General features: G+C 39.8%; 2 protein-coding genes across 6 annotated transcripts; one reads left to right on the top strand and one right to left on the bottom strand.

Moving 5' to 3' along the window:
• Positions 1-58: 58 nt before the first annotated feature.
• On the bottom strand, positions 59-2901 carry fabp1a (fatty acid binding protein 1a, liver). Of its 2 annotated transcripts, XM_017701671.2 has the most exons (6): positions 2883-2901; positions 2314-2376; positions 1941-2013; positions 1539-1711; positions 352-441; positions 59-154 (listed from the first exon to the last, which is right to left on the bottom strand). In XM_017701671.2, the coding sequence occupies exons 3-6, from the start codon at positions 2005-2007 to the stop codon at positions 101-103; spliced, it is 384 nt and encodes a 127-aa protein (XP_017557160.1). In that variant the 5' UTR covers positions 2008-2013; positions 2314-2376; positions 2883-2901; the 3' UTR covers positions 59-100. The 2 variants fall into 2 exon arrangements, with proteins under 2 accessions (XP_017557160.1, XP_017557159.1); XM_017701670.2 differs by lacking the exon at positions 2883-2901 and having other exon boundaries at positions 2314-2469.
• On the top strand, positions 2301-20317 carry thnsl2 (threonine synthase-like 2). 4 transcript variants are annotated; one of them, XM_017701666.2, is made up of 9 exons: positions 2301-2390; positions 5976-6205; positions 10323-10517; positions 13715-13867; positions 14705-14941; positions 16363-16511; positions 16617-16742; positions 17564-17718; positions 20006-20317. In XM_017701666.2, the coding sequence occupies exons 2-9, from the start codon at positions 5983-5985 to the stop codon at positions 20226-20228; spliced, it is 1461 nt and encodes a 486-aa protein (XP_017557155.1). In that variant the 5' UTR covers positions 2301-2390; positions 5976-5982; the 3' UTR covers positions 20229-20317. The 4 variants fall into 4 exon arrangements, with proteins under 4 accessions (XP_017557155.1, XP_017557157.1, XP_017557156.1 ...); XM_017701667.2 differs by having other exon boundaries at positions 2324-2390; positions 5979-6205; XM_017701668.2 differs by lacking the exon at positions 20006-20317 and having other exon boundaries at positions 16929-17707.
• Positions 20318-21957: the final 1640 nt, after the last annotated feature.

The raw sequence follows: 21957 nt of genomic DNA, 5'->3' as shown, positions 1-21957 counted from the left end.
GTTCATTATAGGCATGGTTTTACAAGTGACATAATGTCATTGCAAGAGACAAGAAAAATGGATGATTTATGAGTTTATTTTCAAATTATTAAATGACACATCAGGAAATACGCTTGCTGATCCGCTTATACACAATGCCATCCAGTGTCATAGTCTAGAAATGCAAAGAAAGCAAAACAAAAAAATAATATTCAGTGTTCATTGTTCACATGGAGGCATAATGGTTATAATGAGCGCTATATATAGAATAAACTGTGAATATTTGATTTTGCAGCAAAGTACTGCCCTTACAATATATGTAATAGCAACTTATAAAAAGCCATCTATCATCATGTAGTGATTTTTACTTACATTAACAATGGTGTCCCCATTTATCTCAGTAACCGAGTCAATGCCCTTCACTGTAGTGGTCAGCTTGTTCCCATCCATGTGCACTACAGCCTGTAAAACACAGAGAAATGGAGCACATATATGGGCCCCAAAAGTATTTGGACATTGGTAAACTTTCTTTAGGTTACGTCATAAAGTGTTTAAAAGGGCCCACATCCTACATATTTTACAATATTTGAATGGGTTTGTGCTCCAAAAACAGTTGTAATTCATGATTACATGGACATTTTCCAACCTTTCTTTATCCCTTAGAATTAAGCAAGCTGTCTCTGCTTTTAACACAGATGTATGTAAATGAGCTCTGATGTGATTGGCTTGCGTGTATTGTGCTTCATTCAGAAAGCAGTGCTGAAAAAATCATTATAACTTCAGCATGAATGGGTGAGAAGAAACTGCTGTTGGAATATGCAGATAGATGTACAAGTCTTGATTTTTGTGACATCACAAAAATAAATGACTAATAATGTACAGCTTAATTTCCATATATGGATTCACAAATGAACAGTGCATTTTGAAACTTTAACCGTATTTACATACTACACCACAAATTCAGGTTTTCATGAAATGGACCTTTTAACAAATTGATATCTGTTTCACAGAAAAATACTTTTAACACAAAATCAAATTGATGGTAGACTCTTTGCACAGACTATACTACTGTAAAGAACAGATTTGGAAATGCCAAAGACTAGGGCTTTGGCTGGTGTCAAAGAACTTGTGTTCATTGATGGGACCATGACCTCAGAAGGCATTATAAACCTGCAGAAGGCTGTAAAAACTGCTCAAATGATAACAATCTAAAACACCAGCCTTCTACTGAAAGGTCTTGGAATAGATTAATTTAAATGAATGTTACTTGGTATAAAATGTTTCCAATTAACTGAATGCATTTTTAAGTATGGCACAAATGTCCAAACAGTTTTTGTGGCCACTGTAGTGTAAATTAATTTACAAAGGCACATTTTAGGTTTCGGATAACCTCAATCAGGATAGTATAAAGCAATGCGTATGACTCCAAGGTGTATATGTGTATATGTGTGTGTATATGTGTATATATGTGTGTGTGTATATATATATATATATATATATATCATACTATAAATGAGTATGCATGTACCTGCATTTCCACACTACAGAAATAATCTCACCATGGTCTTTTCTCCAGTGAGAGTCTCCAGCTCACACTCCTGCCCTACAGTGAAGCAGTTCACTATGACTTTACTGCCAGTAGTCACAGTGACCTTAAAGTCATCCCCATTCTGATCAATATCTGAGATGCTCTTGAGGTCCTTCCCCTTCTGAATGAGCTCATCAGACAGACCTGCAGGAAAGCAGTGGTGTAAAAAAATGCAGTCAGTGTCAGAAACAGTGTCATTTAAGCAATATTAAAAGGATAAAGGGCTACAATATGTGCTCTGATGATCAGGTTGGATGTTTTCATATCAACCACATAGAACCACGTATTCATAGAGACATAATCGAATCAAGAGACTTGAATTTTATTCAATAAATTTAATAAAAATGCTCAAAATAGGTATGTGGGTGCTCACCAGCAGCCTTCATAAAAGGCTCAAAGTTATCATGAGACTCAAGCTGATACTTCCCAGAAAATGCCATTATGTGCTTTGTGGAAAAGAAAGAAGACATTCAAATCTAGTTACATTTTCACAACAGTCACAATCAACAGAGTAAACCGCAGAGCTAAATGTTAGTAACTGAATAGTTCCAGAATCATAAAACTGCTATCAAAGAGCTAATTTGTGATTTTTCACGTTTCCCTGTCCTAAAATATGTTGTGAGCATGCAATAACTGAAAGCAGAAAAAAATAATACCTTATCACTTTAAGTAAAGCATGTAGCACAAGTCTGACAAAGAGACTGGCCAACTGGAACAAACCCTGACGACACACATTAGACACTTACCTGTCATTCACCTCAGCAGGTTCAACCGCAACCATTCAAGATTTCCAGCTGAACTGAGCGAGCCTGCAAGAAATAAGGTGAGTGAGGTTGTTCTTAATAACGTTCATTGGCATCATAGCTTTAAACCTCTCAGTAAACAATGAGGTTATAGAAAAGGCAGCTTATTCCACTGATAAACGTCGCCATTGTTTTCTGTGGAATGAGGTGTTTCAAAGGTTAGTCTTACAAAGGCTGGCAGATGGAAAACCATTCTTTTTGTCACTAAAGAAACGAAATCATGGTGGCGGTTTAGGGCCGGATTACTGAAATCAGAATGGTCAAATGAGGCTAAATAGTTGGCAAGACCAAGTTTATATCATACAAATTCACATAGTTTCGTCTTATAACGTAGTATATCGTATCTTGAACGGAACAAAAGAGCTTGCAGTCCATTATGTGTACAGTATTTACCTATTAATATTCTATAATACTGTAAGCAAAAAAAACCTGAACAAGTGTGGGGAAATAAAATCTTTTAATCTCCAATTATTCTAAATTTTGAAGATTTTTAGATGCTATTTTTTACTCACCACAAAGGGGCGATAGAGATGCGTTAACTTCGGTGCTACACTGAAATGTGTTCGTCTGTGCGCAGACCGCTGTCTCATCCCTACTGTGGAGTGGTTCTGAGGTATTTCTGTATTATCTATAGGTAAATAATGCACGGGAAGTTATAAACAAATCTAAAATATCATAGTCAAGGTAGCTGGTATGTTTGCTCTTACTTTTTAGACATATGTCAGTGATTTAATAACGTGTTGAATCAGTTCTGTATGTAGAACAGTCAGAGAACTTGTAGAGAATTCCCACTCTACAATGTCTTCCGGTTATATCAAACGCTAGAGGGAGCGCCCGAGTGAGTCCAAAATGAACGGGTTGAAATGGAGCATTTGAGCAACGTCATAGTTTATAGATGTTTCAGCATTTTTCATGTAAAAGAATGCAATCATTTGCTGAACAGTGAATATCGTAAAACATTTTAACACCGCTGTTATGTTTTTAAGATCAGAGTAGATCGGTAATGCAAGTAGTACAATGTAGTGCAAAGTGCAATGTAGTGCAATGTAGTGCAAAGCGCAATGTGGTGCAAAGTGTAGTGCGTATGTAAACATATGTATGTCGGCAGATAAGTCATTTTTAAATAAGTATATGTACATGAGTATATTGCACTGGAGGTCTCATGTATGAGGTAATCAAAAAAAGAATGAAGAAAGTACAGGAGCACCACAAGGGACTGTACTTTCCCCCTTTCTGTTCACACTGTACACCTCAGACTATATTATCTTCTTCATCTTTATAGTATTAATAACTGTACAAACATTACATTTGCAAATGTATCTGCAGTTTGTAAGGACAAGCCAGAGAAAATTTTTGGAATGGTGGATTTCTGCATGAATAACTCCTTCAATAATCCTTCTCTTAGCAGAAAAATACACAGACAAAGATTAAATAATAATGATAGTTATATTATTATTATTACTACTACTATTATAAACAATACTAATAATTCGGAGCAATTCCATCTGAAATACAGCTCATTTTAAAAAGGTGCACAAACATTTCTTATCCAAACTGCTAGGCCTATATTCTGTGACATTAAAACAAATATCAAGAGATTAATAATGAATACATATTACATTTAGACAATTGCTATTGTCACTGTAGGACTACACATAGTTCTACAGGAGTTTTATACAGAGGTGAAAATATGGTAGATTTTTGTAGAACTAAAGGTGGTGGATACAGTACTGTGCGAAGTCAGAGAACAGCTTTCATTGATTTAACGTTCAATCAAAACAGCTGTAACAAGTTATTCTTTTTCAGGAGATGTCTCTAAAAGAGAATAGCTTGAAAAATAATCCATTTGCACAAGAAAAGAGAAAGTCAAAAAAACAATAACTGAAAAAAAAAGATTCAGGGAAAACACAACTCTTAACAGCCCTGCATGACCTGGCAGACCACCGAAACTGTCACCATCAGGTAGACAGTATTTAAAGTTTTCATTTCTGAGAAAGAGGAGAAAATCTGCCTCAACTCTTGGTTAAGATCAGAAAAAAATTCACAAGTGTTTCTGTCCATCGTTCCACTGTAGAAGATAACACTATCAGTCCTAAAGAATGAGTAGCTGTCAGGAAACTGAGAGCATAGAACTCAAAACAAGTCTTCCAAAGAGAATGGAAAGTATAAAAAAGGGCACACTAACTAGTGAAAATGTGGAATTATATTGAGTTGTTGCAGCCTCAGAGAAATTTCCTGTTAAATATATGTTATACACTGCTCAAAGAAATAAAGGGAACACTTAAACAACACAATATAACTCCAAGTAAATCAAACTTCTGTGAAATCAAAGTGTCCACTTAGGAAGCAACACTGACCTCCAGCAGGCCACAAATGTGCATGTGTCTGCACAAACGGTTAGAAACCGACTCCATGAGGATGGTATGAGGGCCCGACGTCCACAGATGGGGGTTGTGCTCACATCCCAACACCGTGCAGGATGCTTGGCATTTGCCAGAGAAATTTGCAAATTCGCCACTGGCTCCCTGTGCTCTTCACAGATGTAAGCAGGTTCACACAGAGTCTGGAGACGCCGTGGAGAGCGATTTGCTGCCTGCAACATCCTTCAGCATGACCGATTTGGCAGTGGGTCAGTAACAGTGTGGGTGGCATTTCTTCGGAGGGCCGCACAGCCCTCCATGTGCTCGCCAGAGGTAGCCTGAGTGCCATTAGGTACCAAGATGAGATCCTCAGACCCCTTGTGAGACCATATGCTGGTGCAGTTGGCCCTGGGTTCCTCCTAATGCAGGACAATGCTAGACCTCATGTGGCTGGAGTGTGTCAGCAGTTCCTGCAAGATGAAGGGACTGAAGCTATGGACTGGCCCGCCCAATTCCCCAGACCTGAATCCGATTGAGCACATCTGGGACATCATGTCTCGCTCCATCCACCAACGCCACGTTGCACCACAGACTGTCCAGGAGTTGCCGGATGCTTTAGTCCAGGTCTGGGAGGAGATTCCTCAGGAGACCATCTGCCACCTCATCAGGAGCATGCCCAGGCGTTGTAGAGAGGTCATACAGGCACATGGAGGCCACACACAATACTGAGCCTCATTTTGACTTGTTTTAAGGACATTACATCAAAGTTGGATCAGCCTGCAGTGTGTTTTTCCACTTTAATTTTGTGTGTGACTCCAAATCCAGGCCTCCATTGGTTAATACATTTGATTTCCATTGATGATTTTTGTGTGATTTTGTTGTCAGCACATTCAACTCTGTACAGAACAAAGTATTCAATGAGAATATTTCATTCATTCAGATCTAGGATGTGTTATTTGAGTGTTCCCTTTAATTTTTTGAGCAGTGTATATTAAAGCTTGTTTTTTACACTGCAAAAAGAATAAGTTGTGCATAATGGCCAGTTTGACTTGAAAGGGTGGTCTGTAACTTATGATGTTTCTCAGCATCTCCCTATATTTTGTTAGTAAAATACTTAATTTTAAAAGGACATTAACTATGTAATAAATTATTAAAATGTTTGTTCTTTCATTGGGTGAGGGGAGAGGTTCAAATGTCTTGAAGATGTTTTAGTTTCATATTGTATTACTTCAAGTTTTTCTTCAGCAGAGAGATGCGGTACTGCAGCACACGGGGAGGGGTTCATGGCTGGACCTTTCGGGATGTGCTGTTTTCAGGCTATGCCCCAGATGGAGGCATGTTCATGCCTGAGATGATTCCCTCTCTGGCCCCTGCCACCCTCCGAAGCTGGAGTTCTCTGTCCTACCAGCAGCTGGTTTGTGAAGTTTGTTCTCTCTTCATCCCTGAGCAGCTCATCCCCAAACATGACTTGGAAGGTAACAGAGATGCTCCTTCTTCATCCTTTCATATACTAATGCTAAATACTAAGTGTGTCTTGACAACATGGAGAAATTGAATTCGAGACAAAGTGACAAATGATATCCAGTGAGCTAATGTTAATAGGCGATTACAGTCATTTTTTTATCCAGACACAAATTATGCCAGTATAAGAATAATTTAAAGAACATTCTTTGCCACTGGGATGAAACCATCCTGAATATGACTGATTTCGATTTCTTCATGAACAAATTGGCTGGTGAACAATTTTTATTTGAATTTTTTAATCTGAAGCTTACACTAGGGGATAAATAACTACATTGCAATATAAACAATTAACTCTTTAATGGATCAATAATTCAGAGAGGCTGAGACTTTCAGAAGTAAAGATAGGGAGAGAGTCACCACTCGTTGAAAGACTGCACAGTAAAATAGTGCAACAATTCAAGAATAATATTTCTCAACAAAAAGTAGCAATAAACTTTTGCTTTTCATTATCTATGGTACATAATATCGTAAAAATATTCAGAGAATCTGGAGAAATCTCTGTATTCAAAGGACTAGGCCATGATCTTTGGGACCTCAGGTGGCTCTGTTTTAAAACAAGCATGATTCTGCAGTGGAATTCACTGCATGGGCTCAGGAACACTTCTGAAAAACACAGTCTGTGAAAACAAACAGGATCCAGAAATGCAGCCACCTTCCCTGGGCCTAAGCTCATTTAAAATGGGTGGAGGTAAAGTGGAAAAGTGTCCTGTGATCCAACAAAACAACATTTTAAATTCTTTTTGGAAATCATGAACACTCTGTCCTCTGGGCTAAAAACTACTTAGCTTGTTATCAGCGTATGGTTCAAAAGCCAGTACTCATGATGGTGTAGGGGTGCATTAGTGCATAGTATGGGTGATGTGCACATCTGTGAAGACACCATTAATGCTGAATAAAATATACATGTTTTGGCAACATATGCTGCCATCCAGATGACATCTTTTTTAGGGAAGCCCTCGCTCATTTCAGCAAGACAATGCCAAACCATATTCTGCATGTATTACAAAAGCATTGCTTCATATTAAAGGTCTTAAATTGAGTCAAGGTCTTAAATTGACCTGTCTGCAGTCCAGACCTGTCACCCACAGAAAATGTTTGGCACATTATGAAATGAAAATTACAGCAAGGGAGACTACGAACTGTTGAACAGATGAAATCCTATATCAAACAAGAATGAGAAAACATTTCACTTTCAGAACTACAGCTGTTGGTCTCCTCAGTTTCCAAACACTTACAGAGTGTTGTTAAAAAAAGAAGTGATGAAACACAGTGGCGCAAAAACGCAAAATTAGTGCAAAAGCGATTTCCTTTTTTGAGCAGCAATCTGCCGATTCTAATCTTGGCCAATTACGATGTGCGACCCTTCACTTTAGTGGGGGCTCTTCACTTCTCAGCCAACCTTGTAAAGCATTAATTAATAATATGCTCCTTATGTTCTGTGAATATCCAAAAAAAAACAAAACATGGAGTTTTAAAATGGAAAGTTTTATGAAGGATCAGATAATCAGATATTACATTATCAGATACTCTAGGCGTGACAGTGACCTTAGCTTTCCCCCAATATTGGAAAGATTCTTCAGTCTCACTATATATATATATATATATATATATATATATATATATATATATATATATATATATAGATAGATAGATAGAGACCATGTGTGCCCACCACCCGCAAGGTCCAGCATGGGGGAGCGGTGCAGTGCTGCACAGGCAGTGAGAGATTGCAGGGGGGCGTTTGGCAGCCTATGCCTTTGCAGCAGAAACTGGCTCTTGGCATGTGGAATGTAACCTCACTGGCAGGGAAGGAGCCGGAGCTTGTGCGGGAGGTTCAGAGGTACCAACTAGACATAGTTGGGCTCACCTCCACCCACAGTGTTGGCTCTGGAACCAAATTCCTTGATAGGGGATGGTCCCTTTCCTGCTCAGGGGTTATACAGGGTGAGAGGTGCTGGGCGGGAGTGGGATACTCACGAGTGCTGGTGGCCGTGCAGTAGGTTTGTCCTGGTGGATGAGAGGGTCGCCTCAATGCGAGTTAAAATCACAGAGAGGAAGACTCTGACTGTTGTGTGTGCTTATGCACCAAACAACAGGTCAGAGTATTCAGCCTTCTTAGAGTGAGTGGGCAGGGTTCTGGAAAGCGTCCCGCCTACAGACTCCGTAGTCTTACTGGGGGACTTCAATGTTAATGTTGGCAATGACTGGGAGACATGGAGAGGCGTGATTGGGAAGAAATGCCTGCCCGATCTAAACCCAAAATGAATTGTTATTGGACTTCTGTGCCAGGCATGAATTGTCCATAACAAATACCAAGTTCGAACACAAGGATGTTCATAAGTGTACATGGTACCGAGATCCTTGGGTCAGAGGTCAATGATTGACTTTGTTGTCATTTCACCTGACTTGGTACCATATGTTCTGGTCACTCAGGTAAAGAGAGGTGCTGAGCTGTCAACTGATCACCATCTGGTGGTTAGTTGGATCAGATGGCAAGGAAAACTGATGGTCAGACCCAGTAGGCTCAAGTGAATAATGAGTGTGTGCAGGGAACGACTGTCAGAGGCCCCTGTTGAGGATTTCAACTCCCATCTCCAGGAGATGTCCCAGGGGAGGTAGGGGACATGGAGTCTGAATGGAAACTGTTCAAAACCTCCATTGTGGAAGCTGCCAGGCATAGCTGTGGCCACAAGCTTGTGGGTGCCTGTCGGGGTGGTAACCCAAGAACACCCTGGTGGACACCAGTGGTGAGGGAGGCCGTCAAGCTGAAGAAAGAGGCCTTGGACTGGATGGCACGAAGGACTCCCAACTCAGCAGAGTGGTACCAACAGGCGAAAATGGTTGCAGCCGCAACGATGGCACAAGCAAAATCCAGGGCATGGGAGGAGTTTGGCAAAGCCATGGAAAAAGACTTTTGGTTCAGCTTCAAGCAGGTTCTGGACAACTGTCCGACGACTCAGGAGTGGTCGGGGTGGCTGTGCCCAAGCTGTATTCGGCAAGGGTGGTGAAACTCTGACTTCAAATGAGGATCTTGTAGGTCGGTGGAAGGAGCACTTTGAAGAATTCCTCACAGGTGTCAGGGCCAGAGGCCTCTGGCGTGTCAAGCTCCATTTCCCTGGTGGAGGTCACTGAGGTAGTTGGCAAGCTCTTCAGTGGCAAGGCATCAGGGGTGGATGAGATTTGTCTGGAGATGCTTAAGGCTCTGGATATTGTGGGGCTGTCATGGCTGACGCGCCTCTGCAATATTACATGGACCTCAGGAACAGTACCCTTGGACTGGCAGACCGGGTTGGTGGTCTCCATTTTAAAAAAAGGTGACCGGAGGGTGTGTGCCAACTATCAGGGTATCACACTGCTCAGCCTCCCTGGGAAAGTATATGCCAAGGTGCTGGAAAGGAGACTCCGACCGATAGTTGAACCTCAGATTGAGGAGGAACAATGCGGATGTCGTCCCGGCCATGGAACAATGGACCAGCTTTTCACCCTCTCGTGGATTGTTGAGGGGACATGGGAGCTTGCCAACCCAGTCTACATTTGGATTTGGAGAAGGCGTATGACTGGGTTCCCCGAGATATCTTGTGGAAGGTCCTTCGGGAGTATGGGGTACCAGGGCTACTACTCCAGGCCATTCGATCTCTACTCCCAGAGTGAGAGCTGTGTTCGTATACTCCGCATTAAGTGGGACCCTTTCAGTGTTAGTGTGGGGCTCTGGCAGGGTTGTGCCCTGTCTCCACTCCTGTTTGTGATATTCAGACAGGGTGGCAAGGCTTAGCCAAGGTCAGGAGGGCATTATGTGTGGAGGCTGGAGGGTGACGTCTCTGCTATTTGCAGATGATGTTGTTCTTTTGACTGAATCACTTGGATGCCTCCAGCGCTCACTGGAGCGGTTTGCAGCTGAGTGTGAAGTGGTTGGTATGCGGATCAGTCCATGCTCTTAGCCCAAAAAAGGATGGCATGCCCACTACAGGTAAGGAGAAAGGACTTGCCCCAGGTGGAGGAGTTTAAGTATGAATTCAAATGTGACACCATTGCTGGCACTTAATATCTCTCCTTCTGTCCTCATTCCAGCCCTCATATCAAGTTCCCTGTCCAGGTTTTCTGTGCCAGATGCAGTAAGGATGGTCAGACTGAAGGGATCTCTGTCCATCCTGGAACTGTTCCATGGAGAGACACTGGCTTTTAAAGATCTGGCCATGATGTGCACTGCACGCTTCCTGGAGTACTTCCTGCACAAGGAGAACACTCGCGCCATCATCCTCGTGGGTAAGTAAGCCTCACTCTGTTTACAGTCAAATCTGTGTAGTCCTATTGGTGTAAGTAATACTACAACTAGGCGACCTAAGCTCTGAGCTCATAAACTACACAAATTGGTCCTGTCCACTTCTCAGTCAGTAGCTATAAAGGGTACAGTGCATCCGGAAAGTATTCACAGCGCTTCACTTTTTCCACATTTTGTTTTGTTACAGCCTTATTCCAAATTTAATTATATTAATCTTTTTCCTCAAAATTCTACACAAAATACCCCATTGTGACCATGTGAAAAAAGTTTTCTCGAGAGTTTTGAAAATGTATTAAAATTAAAAAACAAAGAAATCATATTTACATAAGTATTCACAGCCTTTGCCATGAAGCTCAAAATTGAGCTCAGGTGCATCCTGTTTCCACTGATCATCCTTGAGATGTTTCTACAGCTTAAATGGAGTCCACCTGTGGTTGATTGGACATGATTTGGAAAGGCACACACCTGTCTATATAAGGTCCCACAGTTGACTGCATGTCAGAGCGCAAACACCAAGCATGAAGTCAAAGGAATTGTCTGTAGACCTCCGAGACAAAATTGTCTCGAGGCACAAATCTGGGGAAGGATACAGAAAAATTACTGCTGCGTTGAAGGTCCCAATGAGCACAGTGGCCTCCATCATTCGTAAATGGAAGAAGTTCGGAACCACCAGGACTCTTCCTAGAGCTGGCCGGCCGTCTAAATTGAGCGATCGGGGGAGAAGGGCCTTGGTCAGGGAGGTGACCAAGAACCCAATGATCACTCTGTCAGAGCTCCAGCGTTCCTCCGTGGAGAGAGGAGAACCTTGCAGAAGGACAACCATCTCTGCAGCAATCCACCAATCAGGCCTGTATGGCAGAGTGGCCAGGCGAAAGCCACTCCTTAGTAAAAGGCACAAGGCAGCCCGTCTGGAATTTGCAAAAAGGCACCTGAAGGACTCTCAGACCATGAGAAACAAAATTCTCTGGTCTGATGAGACAAAGATTGAACTCTTTGGTGTGAATGCCAGGCGTCATGTTTGGAGGAAACCAGGCACTGCTCATCACGAGGCCAATACCATCCCTACAGTCAAGCATGGTGGTGGCAGCATCATGCTATGGGGATGTTTCTCAGCAGCAGGAACTGGCAGACTAGTCAGGATAGAGGGAAAGATGAATGCCGCAATGTACAGAGACATCCTGGATAAAAACCTGCTCCAGAGCGCTCTTGACCTCAGACTGGGGCGACGGTTCATTTTTCAGCAGGACAACGATCCGAAGCACACAGCCAAGATCTCAAAGCAGTGGCTTCAGGACCACTCTGTGAATGTCCTGGAGTGGCCCAGCCAGAGCCCAGACTTGAATCCGATTGAACATCTCTGGAGAGATCTGAAAATGGCTGTGCACAGACGTCTCCCATCCAACCTGATGGAGCTTCAGAGGTACTGCAAAGAAGAATGGGCAAAACTGCCTAAAGATAGGTGTGCCAAGCTTGTGGCATCATATTCAAAAAGACTTGAGGCTGTAGTTGCTGCCAAAGGTGGTTCTACAAAGTATTAAGCAAAGGCTGTGAATACTTATGTAAATATGATTTCTTTGTTTTTTAATTTTAATAAATTTTCAAAACTCTCGAGAAAACGTTTTTCACATGGTCACAATGGGGTATTTTGTGTAGAATTTAGAGGAAAAAGATTAATTTAATTCAATTTGGAATAAGGCTGTAACAAAACAAAATGTGGAAAAAGTGAAGCGCTGTGAATACTTTCCGGATGCACTGTAGATATTGTATACTTTACTTTTTAAATTAAAATGTTTATATACTATGTAAACATACCACGTTTCATAACATACCATTGATGCATTTCATAACATACCATTAATACCACATCTCATTGACTATATATGACTATATATATACAGTGGGGAGAACAAGTATTTGATACACTGCTAATTTTTCAGGTTTTCCCACTTGCAAAGCATGTAGAAGACTGTAATTTTTATCATAGGTACTCTTCAACTGTGAGTGATGGAATCTAAAACAAAAATCCAGAAAAATACATTGTATGATTTTTAAATAATTAATTTCCATTTTATTGTGTGAAATAAGTATTTGATACACCAGAAAAAGAAACTTAATATTTGGTACAGAAACCTTTGTTTGCAATTACAGAGATGAGACGTTTCCTGTAGTTCTTGACAAGGTTTGCACACACTGCAGCAGGGATTTTGGCCCACTCCTCCATACAGATCTCCTCCAGAGCCTTCAGGTTTCGTGGCTGTCGCTGGGCCACACGGACTTTAAGCTCCCTCCAAAGATTTTCTATTGGATTCAGGTCTGGAGACTGGCTAGGCCACTCCAGGACCTTAAGATGTTTCCTTCGGAGCCACTCTTTAGTTGCCCTGGCTGTGTGTTTTGGGTCGTTATCATGCTGGAAGACCCAGCCACGACCCATCTTCAGTGCTCTTACTGAGGGAAGGAGGTTGTTGGCCAAAATCTCACGATACATGGCCCCATCCATCCTTCCCACAATACGGTGCAGTCGTCCTGTCCCCTTTGCAGAAAAGCATCCCCAAAGAATGATGTTTCCACCGCCATGCTTCACGGTTGGGATGGTGTTCTTGGGGTTGTACTCATCATTCTTCTTCCTCCAAACATGACGAGTGGAGTTTAAACCAAAAAGTTCTATTTTTGTCTCATCAGACCACATGACCTTCTCCCATTCCTCCTCTGGATCATTCAGATGGTCATTTGCAAACTTCAGACGGGCTTTGACATGCGTTGGCTTGAGGAAGGGCACCTTGCGTGCACTGCAGGATTTTAATCCTTGACGGCGTAGAGTGTTACTGATTGTTTTCTTTGAGACTGTGGTCAATGTACAGTTTATTTGCTTAGGTTATTTAAGTTTAATATATTAGAAAAAATACATATAAAGTTCCATAACTTTTCAACAGACAAGATTTTGTGTTTTTTTTCTTTCATCTTAAAAATGTTAAATTCAGCAAGTAGTAATACAGTAATAGTGTGTTAAAATGTGCAGATGGATTTGTTCTATAGTGGCTGTGTACTTTTTATCACTATGAAAAGCAACAAACTGTGATTTGACTGGTGCATCCAAACTTTGATACACCTGTAAACCCCAATTCATACAGTTCATGCATGAAAATACAGGCTCTGCTCATGACCTTTTACATTCTCTATGCAGGAACTTCAGGGGACACCGGAAGCTCGGCCATCAGCAGTGTATGTGGACTGAACGGGCTGGACGTGGTAGTGGTCTTTCCCAGTGGCCGCATTACCACAGTACAGGAGAGACAGATGACCACCCACATGGAGGACAATGTTCATGTGTTTGCAGGTGAACAGTGAGGTGTAAGAACTTATTACACAGGCCTAATAGAACTTTTATTAGTGGCCTAATAGGAACTTTTGTGTTATCTTTTTATTGAATGTTAGTGGAGCTCAATGCATTTACTGTATAAAAGTATTTCATTGAGACCAAGTAAACAAACCTGCATTTTCTTGCAGTAGTGTTGTAGTACTCAAGTCTAATCTCAATCTCAAGATCATAAACTAGCGGTCTCGGTCACATCACAACCTCTCAACCTCATTTGAAATTGGTCATGTCCCAGTCTTGGGATAAGGTAGACTCAGAAATTGTCAATTGCAATGCCTCCGTCTGAGGTAACTGGAAGCTGAATTTTTATTTGATATCAACAAAACCAGAAGAAACAGAATATAAATGTATTTCCCTGCCTCAGGGGTTCCCAAAATTTCACAACAGAGGACCACAAAAGCGTCTGTGGGCCCCATGATTTAACTGATCAGATTGTTGTTGTTTTTCTTTGTACCTCACCTAATGAGAAGGGCTACATATTCTCTGCTGTATTTACTTTGTAATTGATTTTTTCTAGAATGGCTTAACTAGGTATTATTTATTTGTTGATGTTTATTAGTTCCAAAATTCAATTTACTGATGTCATATCATAGTGTTATTATGTTTTCATTTAATTAAAACAATGGAAAAAAGGAGATCAAAATTAGGCACTTAAGTAGATTTTATTGGAATTTTTAGTTTTTAGTGTTTTTGCTGTTTTATGATTTAATTTGCTTTAAGATGCTTGTGGAAAACTCACTCCAGATTATTGCTGAACCACTTTTTCTCCCCATACCTCTCTTTCTAATAAACTGATAGCGGATGGAAGCTCTGATGACATTGACGTGCCCTTGAGGAAGCTGTTTGCGGATCTGGACCTGGTGAAGCGCTATGGTCTGATGAGCCTGAACTCCGTAAACTGGTCACGGATTCTGGTGCAGCTGGCTCACTTCCTGTATGCCTACCTTCAGCTGAGTGACATAAAGAAGACTGAGGGAGACTGTCTGCCAGATCTGGAGGTGGTGGTGCCTACAGGAGGTGCAGGCAACATAACAGGTACACAGGCCTCTGTTCAGGTGGGCCAGCTTTAAATGGCATTTACACAAATTTCCCCTTGACCACAATGTAGCCAAGATGCATGTGATGACCGATGCACTGGAGCTATGAAGCTAATAAAGCTACCAAGTGAAGGAAGCGTAAAGCCACCAAAGCATTGTTCATTCATGATTATTCCAGGCAACTAATAAAATAAAAAAATAAAATAAGACACATCAAATTTGATGTTTTAGTTTGAGTGTGCAGTATCTAATTTTAAAATTGTACAGCCACTGGCCGTAAAAAAAAAAAATAGCAGGAATTTCAGAGTTATACTGCATACAAAGATCAAATAATGTGGTTTATTTTTAGTTTAAACCTATTTGGAAAGGATTACATTTAAAATGGTCCTGCAGTATCCTGTATTTAAAAGTATCCTGGATTTTCAAGTGCAAAACAAGCTATCTCATTGCATCACATTGGAAAAATAGTTTTTTTGACCGCTACAGCTCACCATTAATTAATCAGACTCATCAGTCTTCTTTAGTCTTCTTCTATTAAACATTTTCCAAATCATAAAACAGTGGAAGCTTTGGATGTCTTTCAACCAATAACTTGGCCTGGGTTGTAGAACATCTACATCCTGTCTCTGGGAGAGCATTAGCAGGAGGAAAAACAAAAAGTCTATCAAAGATATGAGAACTCACAGGTTGATTAAATGCTACATAATATCATCAAAGCATTGTGTCTACACAGTATCATCAACTTTTCATGCAAATGGACTATGTATGACACAAAAATCCATCTTATAAATTACAGTCCAAAATTCAGACATCCTGTATTTATTTTATTGCTATCACTGAGGAGACATGTATTTATTTATTTTTTTACAGGTTTTACTCCTTGATAAACTAATCCAATCTAAATAGGGATTAGATGGTTCAATATAAATACATGTGCTGACCGACACAACAAGTGCCCATAGGCTACATTCAACCAAAAGCTAACGCTACTTGTGAAAATTTAGGGGAAAATCACAATGTAGGCTATAAAGGTGCAAAATGAACCATTTTATAGTCATACCGTGGCACCCAGAATTGGTTTGAAGCGTGAAGTGCCAGAGATTGTGATTTTTGGACCTCCCCCTCATCTCCCCTGCTAATTACTCATTATTTACATTAGCCTGTAGCTCCAGTGCAAAACTACATGAGCAAACTACAGACTCATAACATGTCTTGACAGATCGACTACATTTGGGATGCAGAGAAAAACTACCTTAATGTGCCTTTTTGGCCAAACTATTCCTTCAATGACTCATTCAGCATACATAGTTAGATGTACTTAACATTTTTAAGTGTAATATTGAGCCTTTATTAAATGGTTTGATCTGTAATCTTATTTATTTTTTGTGGATTTGTATTATTGGGTTGTCTTCACTGTAGCTGGATGCATCATGAAACAGATGGGGATACCTTTGCGACTTGTCGCGATGGTGAATTCCAATGACATTGTTCACCGCACAGTTCAGAGTGGAGACTTCTCCATGGCAGGGAGCGTCCAGCAAACTATGGCTCCAGCCATTGACATTCAGGTGTTCTAACTTTCATGGCCAATGTAGGATCACTAATAGATCTTTTGTATGTAATTGTATGTAATTCATGTATGCCAATATGCCAATCTGGACGCCTTTGTTTAGGACCCTTATAACATGGAGCGTATATTCTGGCTTTTGTCGGGGAAAGATGGAGCATTAATAAAGGACATGATGGAGCAGTTTCAAAGGACTCACAGGCTTTCTGTACCTGAGACACTCCACAGAAAGGTCTGTGTTGTTATATATCCTTTTTTTGAGGTCTGTCATAAAATAATGAAAACATACTGATTTAAAATATAATAATTACATGTTGTTGTTGTTGTTGTTGTTGTTGTTGTTGTTGTTGTTGTTATTATTGTTATTGTTATTATTATTATTATTATTATTATTATTATTATTATTATTATACATTAGTATTGGATCTCTTATACAAAACAAAAAAAAATAACCTGCACACCAGACACTACAGTTAGGGTAACATGGTCGATTTTGTCGCAGTGACTTTAGACAGGCAACCTGACCACCTTACACGAAACAATCAAGATGACACTAACTGTAGCAAAACTCTCATGAAATTTGTCTGCAACAGTAAAATAGCTTAAGTCTTTTGACGTCAGACTGGCATAAGTAATAAGTAATGTTTTGATAAATTGGAAAGACGTAGCCTGAAGTAGTCAAGTTAAAGTCAGAGGCATTGAGTAGGATTTTAGGGGTGTGGACCAGTAATGGATCATTCCATTCCACCTTGGATGATATGTTATTCACCAACTTTTGACTGAGTACTTTTTGAATACTCTTTTTAACATTGGTAATTATCTGCTCAGGGAAGGGGTCTGTAGCACAAAATTACAGGCAGGCCTCAATAAAGCTTTTTTTATGGTAGTTATTAAGTTACAAGTTACCAGAACATTGTCAGACATTTAATTGTTACAGCTCAACATTTACAGGTTAATTCATCATTAGTCAATTAGTTCATATAAAAAGGTCCTATTTTAGATCTTTGGGGCTTAAAAGTATACAGTCTTGTTCATGTCTGTCTGTCTGTGTAGTTGTGTTCCGTGTTATCTTCAGGCTCTGTGACTGATGAGGGTATAATGGAGGCCATGGTGAGGTGCTGGGAGGAGAATCAGTATTTGGTGTGTCCTCATACTGCTGTGGCTGTCTGGTATCACTACCACTGCCCTGTCCTCCCTGAGCAAAAGAGGTTGGTCACTCCCAATACAACACTCTACACACTTACTCACTATACAACAAATTCCAATACACCACTGCTTCTCAAAAGTTCGAGTTTACCGAGTTTCTCAATGTTTTTTTTAAACAAATCATGTATCCTTTTACAGTAACATAACAATATTAATCATTAATCAAGTGTATATTTATAAAAACAGCTAATGATGATCTTACAGCTAATCAAAGCAACAACAAACAGTTCAAACAATGAATAAATTAATTTGGAAAAGAAAAATTTAGGCCAGTTGTCTGTCAATAACATGATATTTCTTACAGTGTTTCAAATTAATTAAAATGCAGATTTTTTTCTCATTTTGCAAAAGCATAAAACACCTACTCCTTCAAGATCAACAATGCCACAAGATGCCTTCTGCACTCAGAAACACTATGTTACTCATGTGAATGTGAAAGATGCAGAAACAATAAAGGAACAAAAATTTTTTAAATCTTACGTGGCAGACCAAGTACAATTATGGAGTTTGATTTTACAAGATCTTTGCATTGCTGTTTAATTTGTTTCTCCTTGTTAAAGCGATACTAATGAAACTTATTAGCTATGCTGGGCCATGGCGCATACTCACCATTCATTAAACTGCATTAAACACACAGGCAATGTCATCTTTTCCAAAAACATCCATTCATATAAAAAAACAGGAAACTTACACAGTTTTTAAAATCTTCACTCTGGAGAACATTTTCCAAAAGCTTCCTCTTCAGTGACCTAAAACACTGTATTCATGCAGGCCAAAACAGTGTTTTCAAAAAATATCCATACTCGTGTGGATGAACAGGTCTGTGAGCATTGGAGAACTAGTAACAAATAAGTATAATTCAGCTGTGCAGTCTAAACGAAAATGCAGCTCATCTGTGGTGTTTATTTTGCTAAACCCAAGCAGAACTTGCTTAAAAGCAGGCAAAACCCTGTTTTTAACTTCCGACTATGATTTTACTGCAATTTCCTCAGCATGCTGTGCTGTTGTCATTTTCTGCCTTGAATGTTTTTCATATTTTTAAGATGAATGTTAATGAGTAATCAATAACAATATTCACCGATTTTCCATTATCAGTGTTTTGTGACAAGTAATCAATAACAAGATTCACAGATTTTCCATTATCAGTGTTATCAATAACATTTGACTTGTTGCTGTAGCCCTAAATGACAATTATTGCACATGTAAATATTTGTCATTATTTAAGCTTTTATTTGAGACAGTACTGGTTTTACTTGGATGGACATGATTGGTAAATATATCAAAACTATTAGAAAATTACTGTTTTATGTAAACAAAGCCTTGTTTTGTTTTTTTACTTAATTAAAATAATAACAAAAATTCATAATTAATAAATAATTAAAATCAAACATTTAAAAAAGATCCCAAAACGTTTATTGTCAAATCTTTATTTGCCAATATTAATTCCACAGCAGTAAATGTAAATACATTACAGCAAACAGAAAGGCAAGTGTACTTAATCGTCACAAGAAGAGCAAACACAATTTAGTACTTTAGTCTCACAGTATACTTAACTTTGGAGCTTAGTCTCTTAAAGTCTTCATGATCTGACCTTTGTCACAGCTTTTAACCCCTTAAATGGCCAGTGCTTAACGTTTTATTACACACTTCTATAACATAAGAACAGCTCAGCCAATTTGCAATGAAGTCCCTGGATAATAAGTCTTATGTAATAAGCCTGGGATTTTAAGGAGTTAAATCACTCAAAACCCACCTGTTCACTCTGTGATATTGTTTTTTTTATTGGTTTTAAACTCTTTCATGATGCATCTGGTGTCCTCCTTTGCTGTCTTCTTCTGTTGTTTTTGCTTATGTTTACTTTGTTGTTTGCCATTACAGTAGTAGTAGTACAATAATGTGCAAAAGTCAGAGACCACCCTTTTGCATTCAATTTCCAGTCAAAATGGACAGAAACGCCTGTTTGTTTGTTTTTTTTTTTTTAGATCTGAAGCAATAATTGAACATTGGATTTATGAGTATCTGCTGGTGGTCTGACAGCTTTCCCATTTCAGAAACTCCTGCTTTTCCACATATTTTCTTTTCCCTTTTCCCTTCCTTATATCTCATCTCCTCAGAAATATCTCCTGAAAAATTAAAACCTTGGCTGTTTTGACTGGAAATCAAATAAATAAAGGTTGGTCTCTGGGTTTTGCACAGTACTGATAATAGTGGTAATGGTAGTAGTATCCATATGCATCTCAGGTTGGATCTCATACCATCTGTTAAAAACTATTGTTGTCTATTACCTAGGTGTTGCATTGCAACAGCTTCTCCAGCCAAGTTTCAGGGGGTGGTTGAAAAAGCAGGCCTGACCCTTGACCTTCCAGAAGCAGTTAGAGTGTTGGAGACAAAAGAAGCTCGCTGCAAAGATCTGGGACGGAGGGAGAACTGGGAAGCCGCTTTGAGAGAGCATATCGAGGCCATAGGGGCTGCACGACAATGTGGAGAGCCTTTCTATGCGTCAGCCAACTGATTACTAATGCCCACTAATTCTTCTGTCCAAACACTTACAATACTGTAGTAGTCTTAAATGGAAGTAGTAAATAAACTTTAAACATAAAATACATTTGTTTTATTTGCATATCTGCCCATGAATCATATTGTAGGATTACTTCACTTAGGAGCATATATTTTTAATTAATATTTCATTAAAGACTTGATTAGTAAAAAAAAAATTCATTTGCACTGTTTTCTTATATTTCAGTCTAACTTCCACTTTGTTTTTTTGCCAAATTTTCTTTTCTCCTCGCACTTCACACCGCTTCATTGGGTGTTTTTGTGTTTTATGTGCAGGCTGTCTCTGTGACTACACTTTATGGTGCTTGTAGTGGATGGAATTAACCTTGTATGGAAATGTTTAAAATTAACCCTGCTGAAAGAATCACAGTCACTGAATTTGTCTCTGTGCTAAAAGTGACTTACAGACCCAGTGGTCATTTAAAATGAACGCATGTTTATCATGCAAATTCAAATGGCTTTAACAAAATGGCGATGAGCACCACCAAATAGTGTCCTCTGTGGCTGGAGAGGCTAGAATGTATCAACTTAGCTACACCATAGATATATGCGTAGATCCCGCGTTGCCTCTTCTCTATCTCAGGCAATGCGCCTGCGCGTCTGCCATGTTGGAGCGGTTAAGATCCTTGTGAATTGTGAACAAATTCACTTGTATTGCGAGATCACGAGCTCTCAGGATAAAATCGGCCGGAACGTCCTAAATACTCAACCAATTTTCACCAAATTTATTTTTGTTATAATCCTCAGTGTTAAATTAATCTAGGTTACACAGGCTGCTCTCGGTAACTTAATATTTTTTAAAACTGATGGTGCTTATTACTTTTTGAGTGTAATATTCTTGAAATAGCATAATGCTGGACAGTATCTTACTTAAACTGCTGCTCTGTAACGGTACTGAACGCAGTCCAGCAGCGATGTTGACCGCCCTACAATGGCGGCGCTATTGACGTGCCTGACTGGCCCCAACGCGTCATCTAGCTAGGTTTAGAGTGCAGAGCCTTTTGGTTTACAGATGGGGCTTCTGGCAAACACACATTTCAAGCGTGTAATCCAGTCAAGTGACATTCTTTAGACCTTTACACTGCTATTTCAGAGTGAATCATTCTGTACTTTTGTTCAAGCCTGTGATATTAATGATGAAGTTGTCGAGCCTGTCCACTGTCTTTTAGCCTGTTAGCTAGCTAGCTGCCCAGCATAGTTCTAGTCAAGAAAATAAGTTGTGAGTTAAACCCATCCGTTTAAACAAAGGACGGGTTCCTACTTCATCAATGTTCTCGGTGGTCCATGAGAGCAGCAATAGATTAAAATATTCCATTAACAACACAAGGATTTTTCGTGACATGGCGCACTAATCCACAGTCCAGTTACTGTGAGGCTACAACAGGTCTGCGCATACTGTTCATTCTACAACGGCTTCAGCTCAGATCAGCAGATTTAGGACCTGTTAGGGTAAATTCAGTTCCCCCTGTTTCCATTCATTGCGCATGTCTAAACCATAAGGTCTACTCTCTGCGGGGCTTAATTCGTTCGTGTTAGTACCGATATTTCACTCTACATCTTGGGTAAGCGAATTTTCACGTTCTTTGTAAATGGTTTGGCAGATGTTTTAACGCTCAAACTCAAGGCGGGTAACCTTGCTAATGTTGGCTCTCGCTCCTTTTTCAACTACTCCGGCTAACAGATTG

This window comes from Pygocentrus nattereri, chromosome 23 (genome assembly GCF_015220715.1).
Source record: "Pygocentrus nattereri isolate fPygNat1 chromosome 23, fPygNat1.pri, whole genome shotgun sequence".
NCBI lineage: Eukaryota > Metazoa > Chordata > Actinopteri > Characiformes > Serrasalmidae > Pygocentrus > Pygocentrus nattereri.
The sequence above is the reverse complement of the archived record's forward strand: the minus strand, read 5'-3'. Positions and strand labels throughout refer to the sequence as shown.

Coding starts and splice junctions, on each gene's coding strand:
- fabp1a (XM_017701671.2), bottom strand. CDS start 2,007: ATGGCATTTTCTGGGAAGTATCAGCTTGAGTCTCATGATAACTTTGAG. Junction 1,712..1,940: donor GCCTTTTATGAAGGCTGCTG/GTGAGCACCCAC, acceptor GCTTTCCTGCAG/GTCTGTCTGATGAGCTCATT. Junction 442..1,538: donor TCACTGGAGAAAAGACCATG/GTGAGATTATTT, acceptor TGTGTTTTACAG/GCTGTAGTGCACATGGATGG.
- thnsl2 (XM_017701666.2), top strand. CDS start 5,983: ATGCGGTACTGCAGCACACGGGGAGGGGTTCATGGCTGGACCTTTCGG. Junction 6,206..10,322: donor CCCCAAACATGACTTGGAAG/GTAACAGAGATG, acceptor TCCTCATTCCAG/CCCTCATATCAAGTTCCCTG. Junction 16,512..16,616: donor CTCCAGCCATTGACATTCAG/GTGTTCTAACTT, acceptor GCCTTTGTTTAG/GACCCTTATAACATGGAGCG.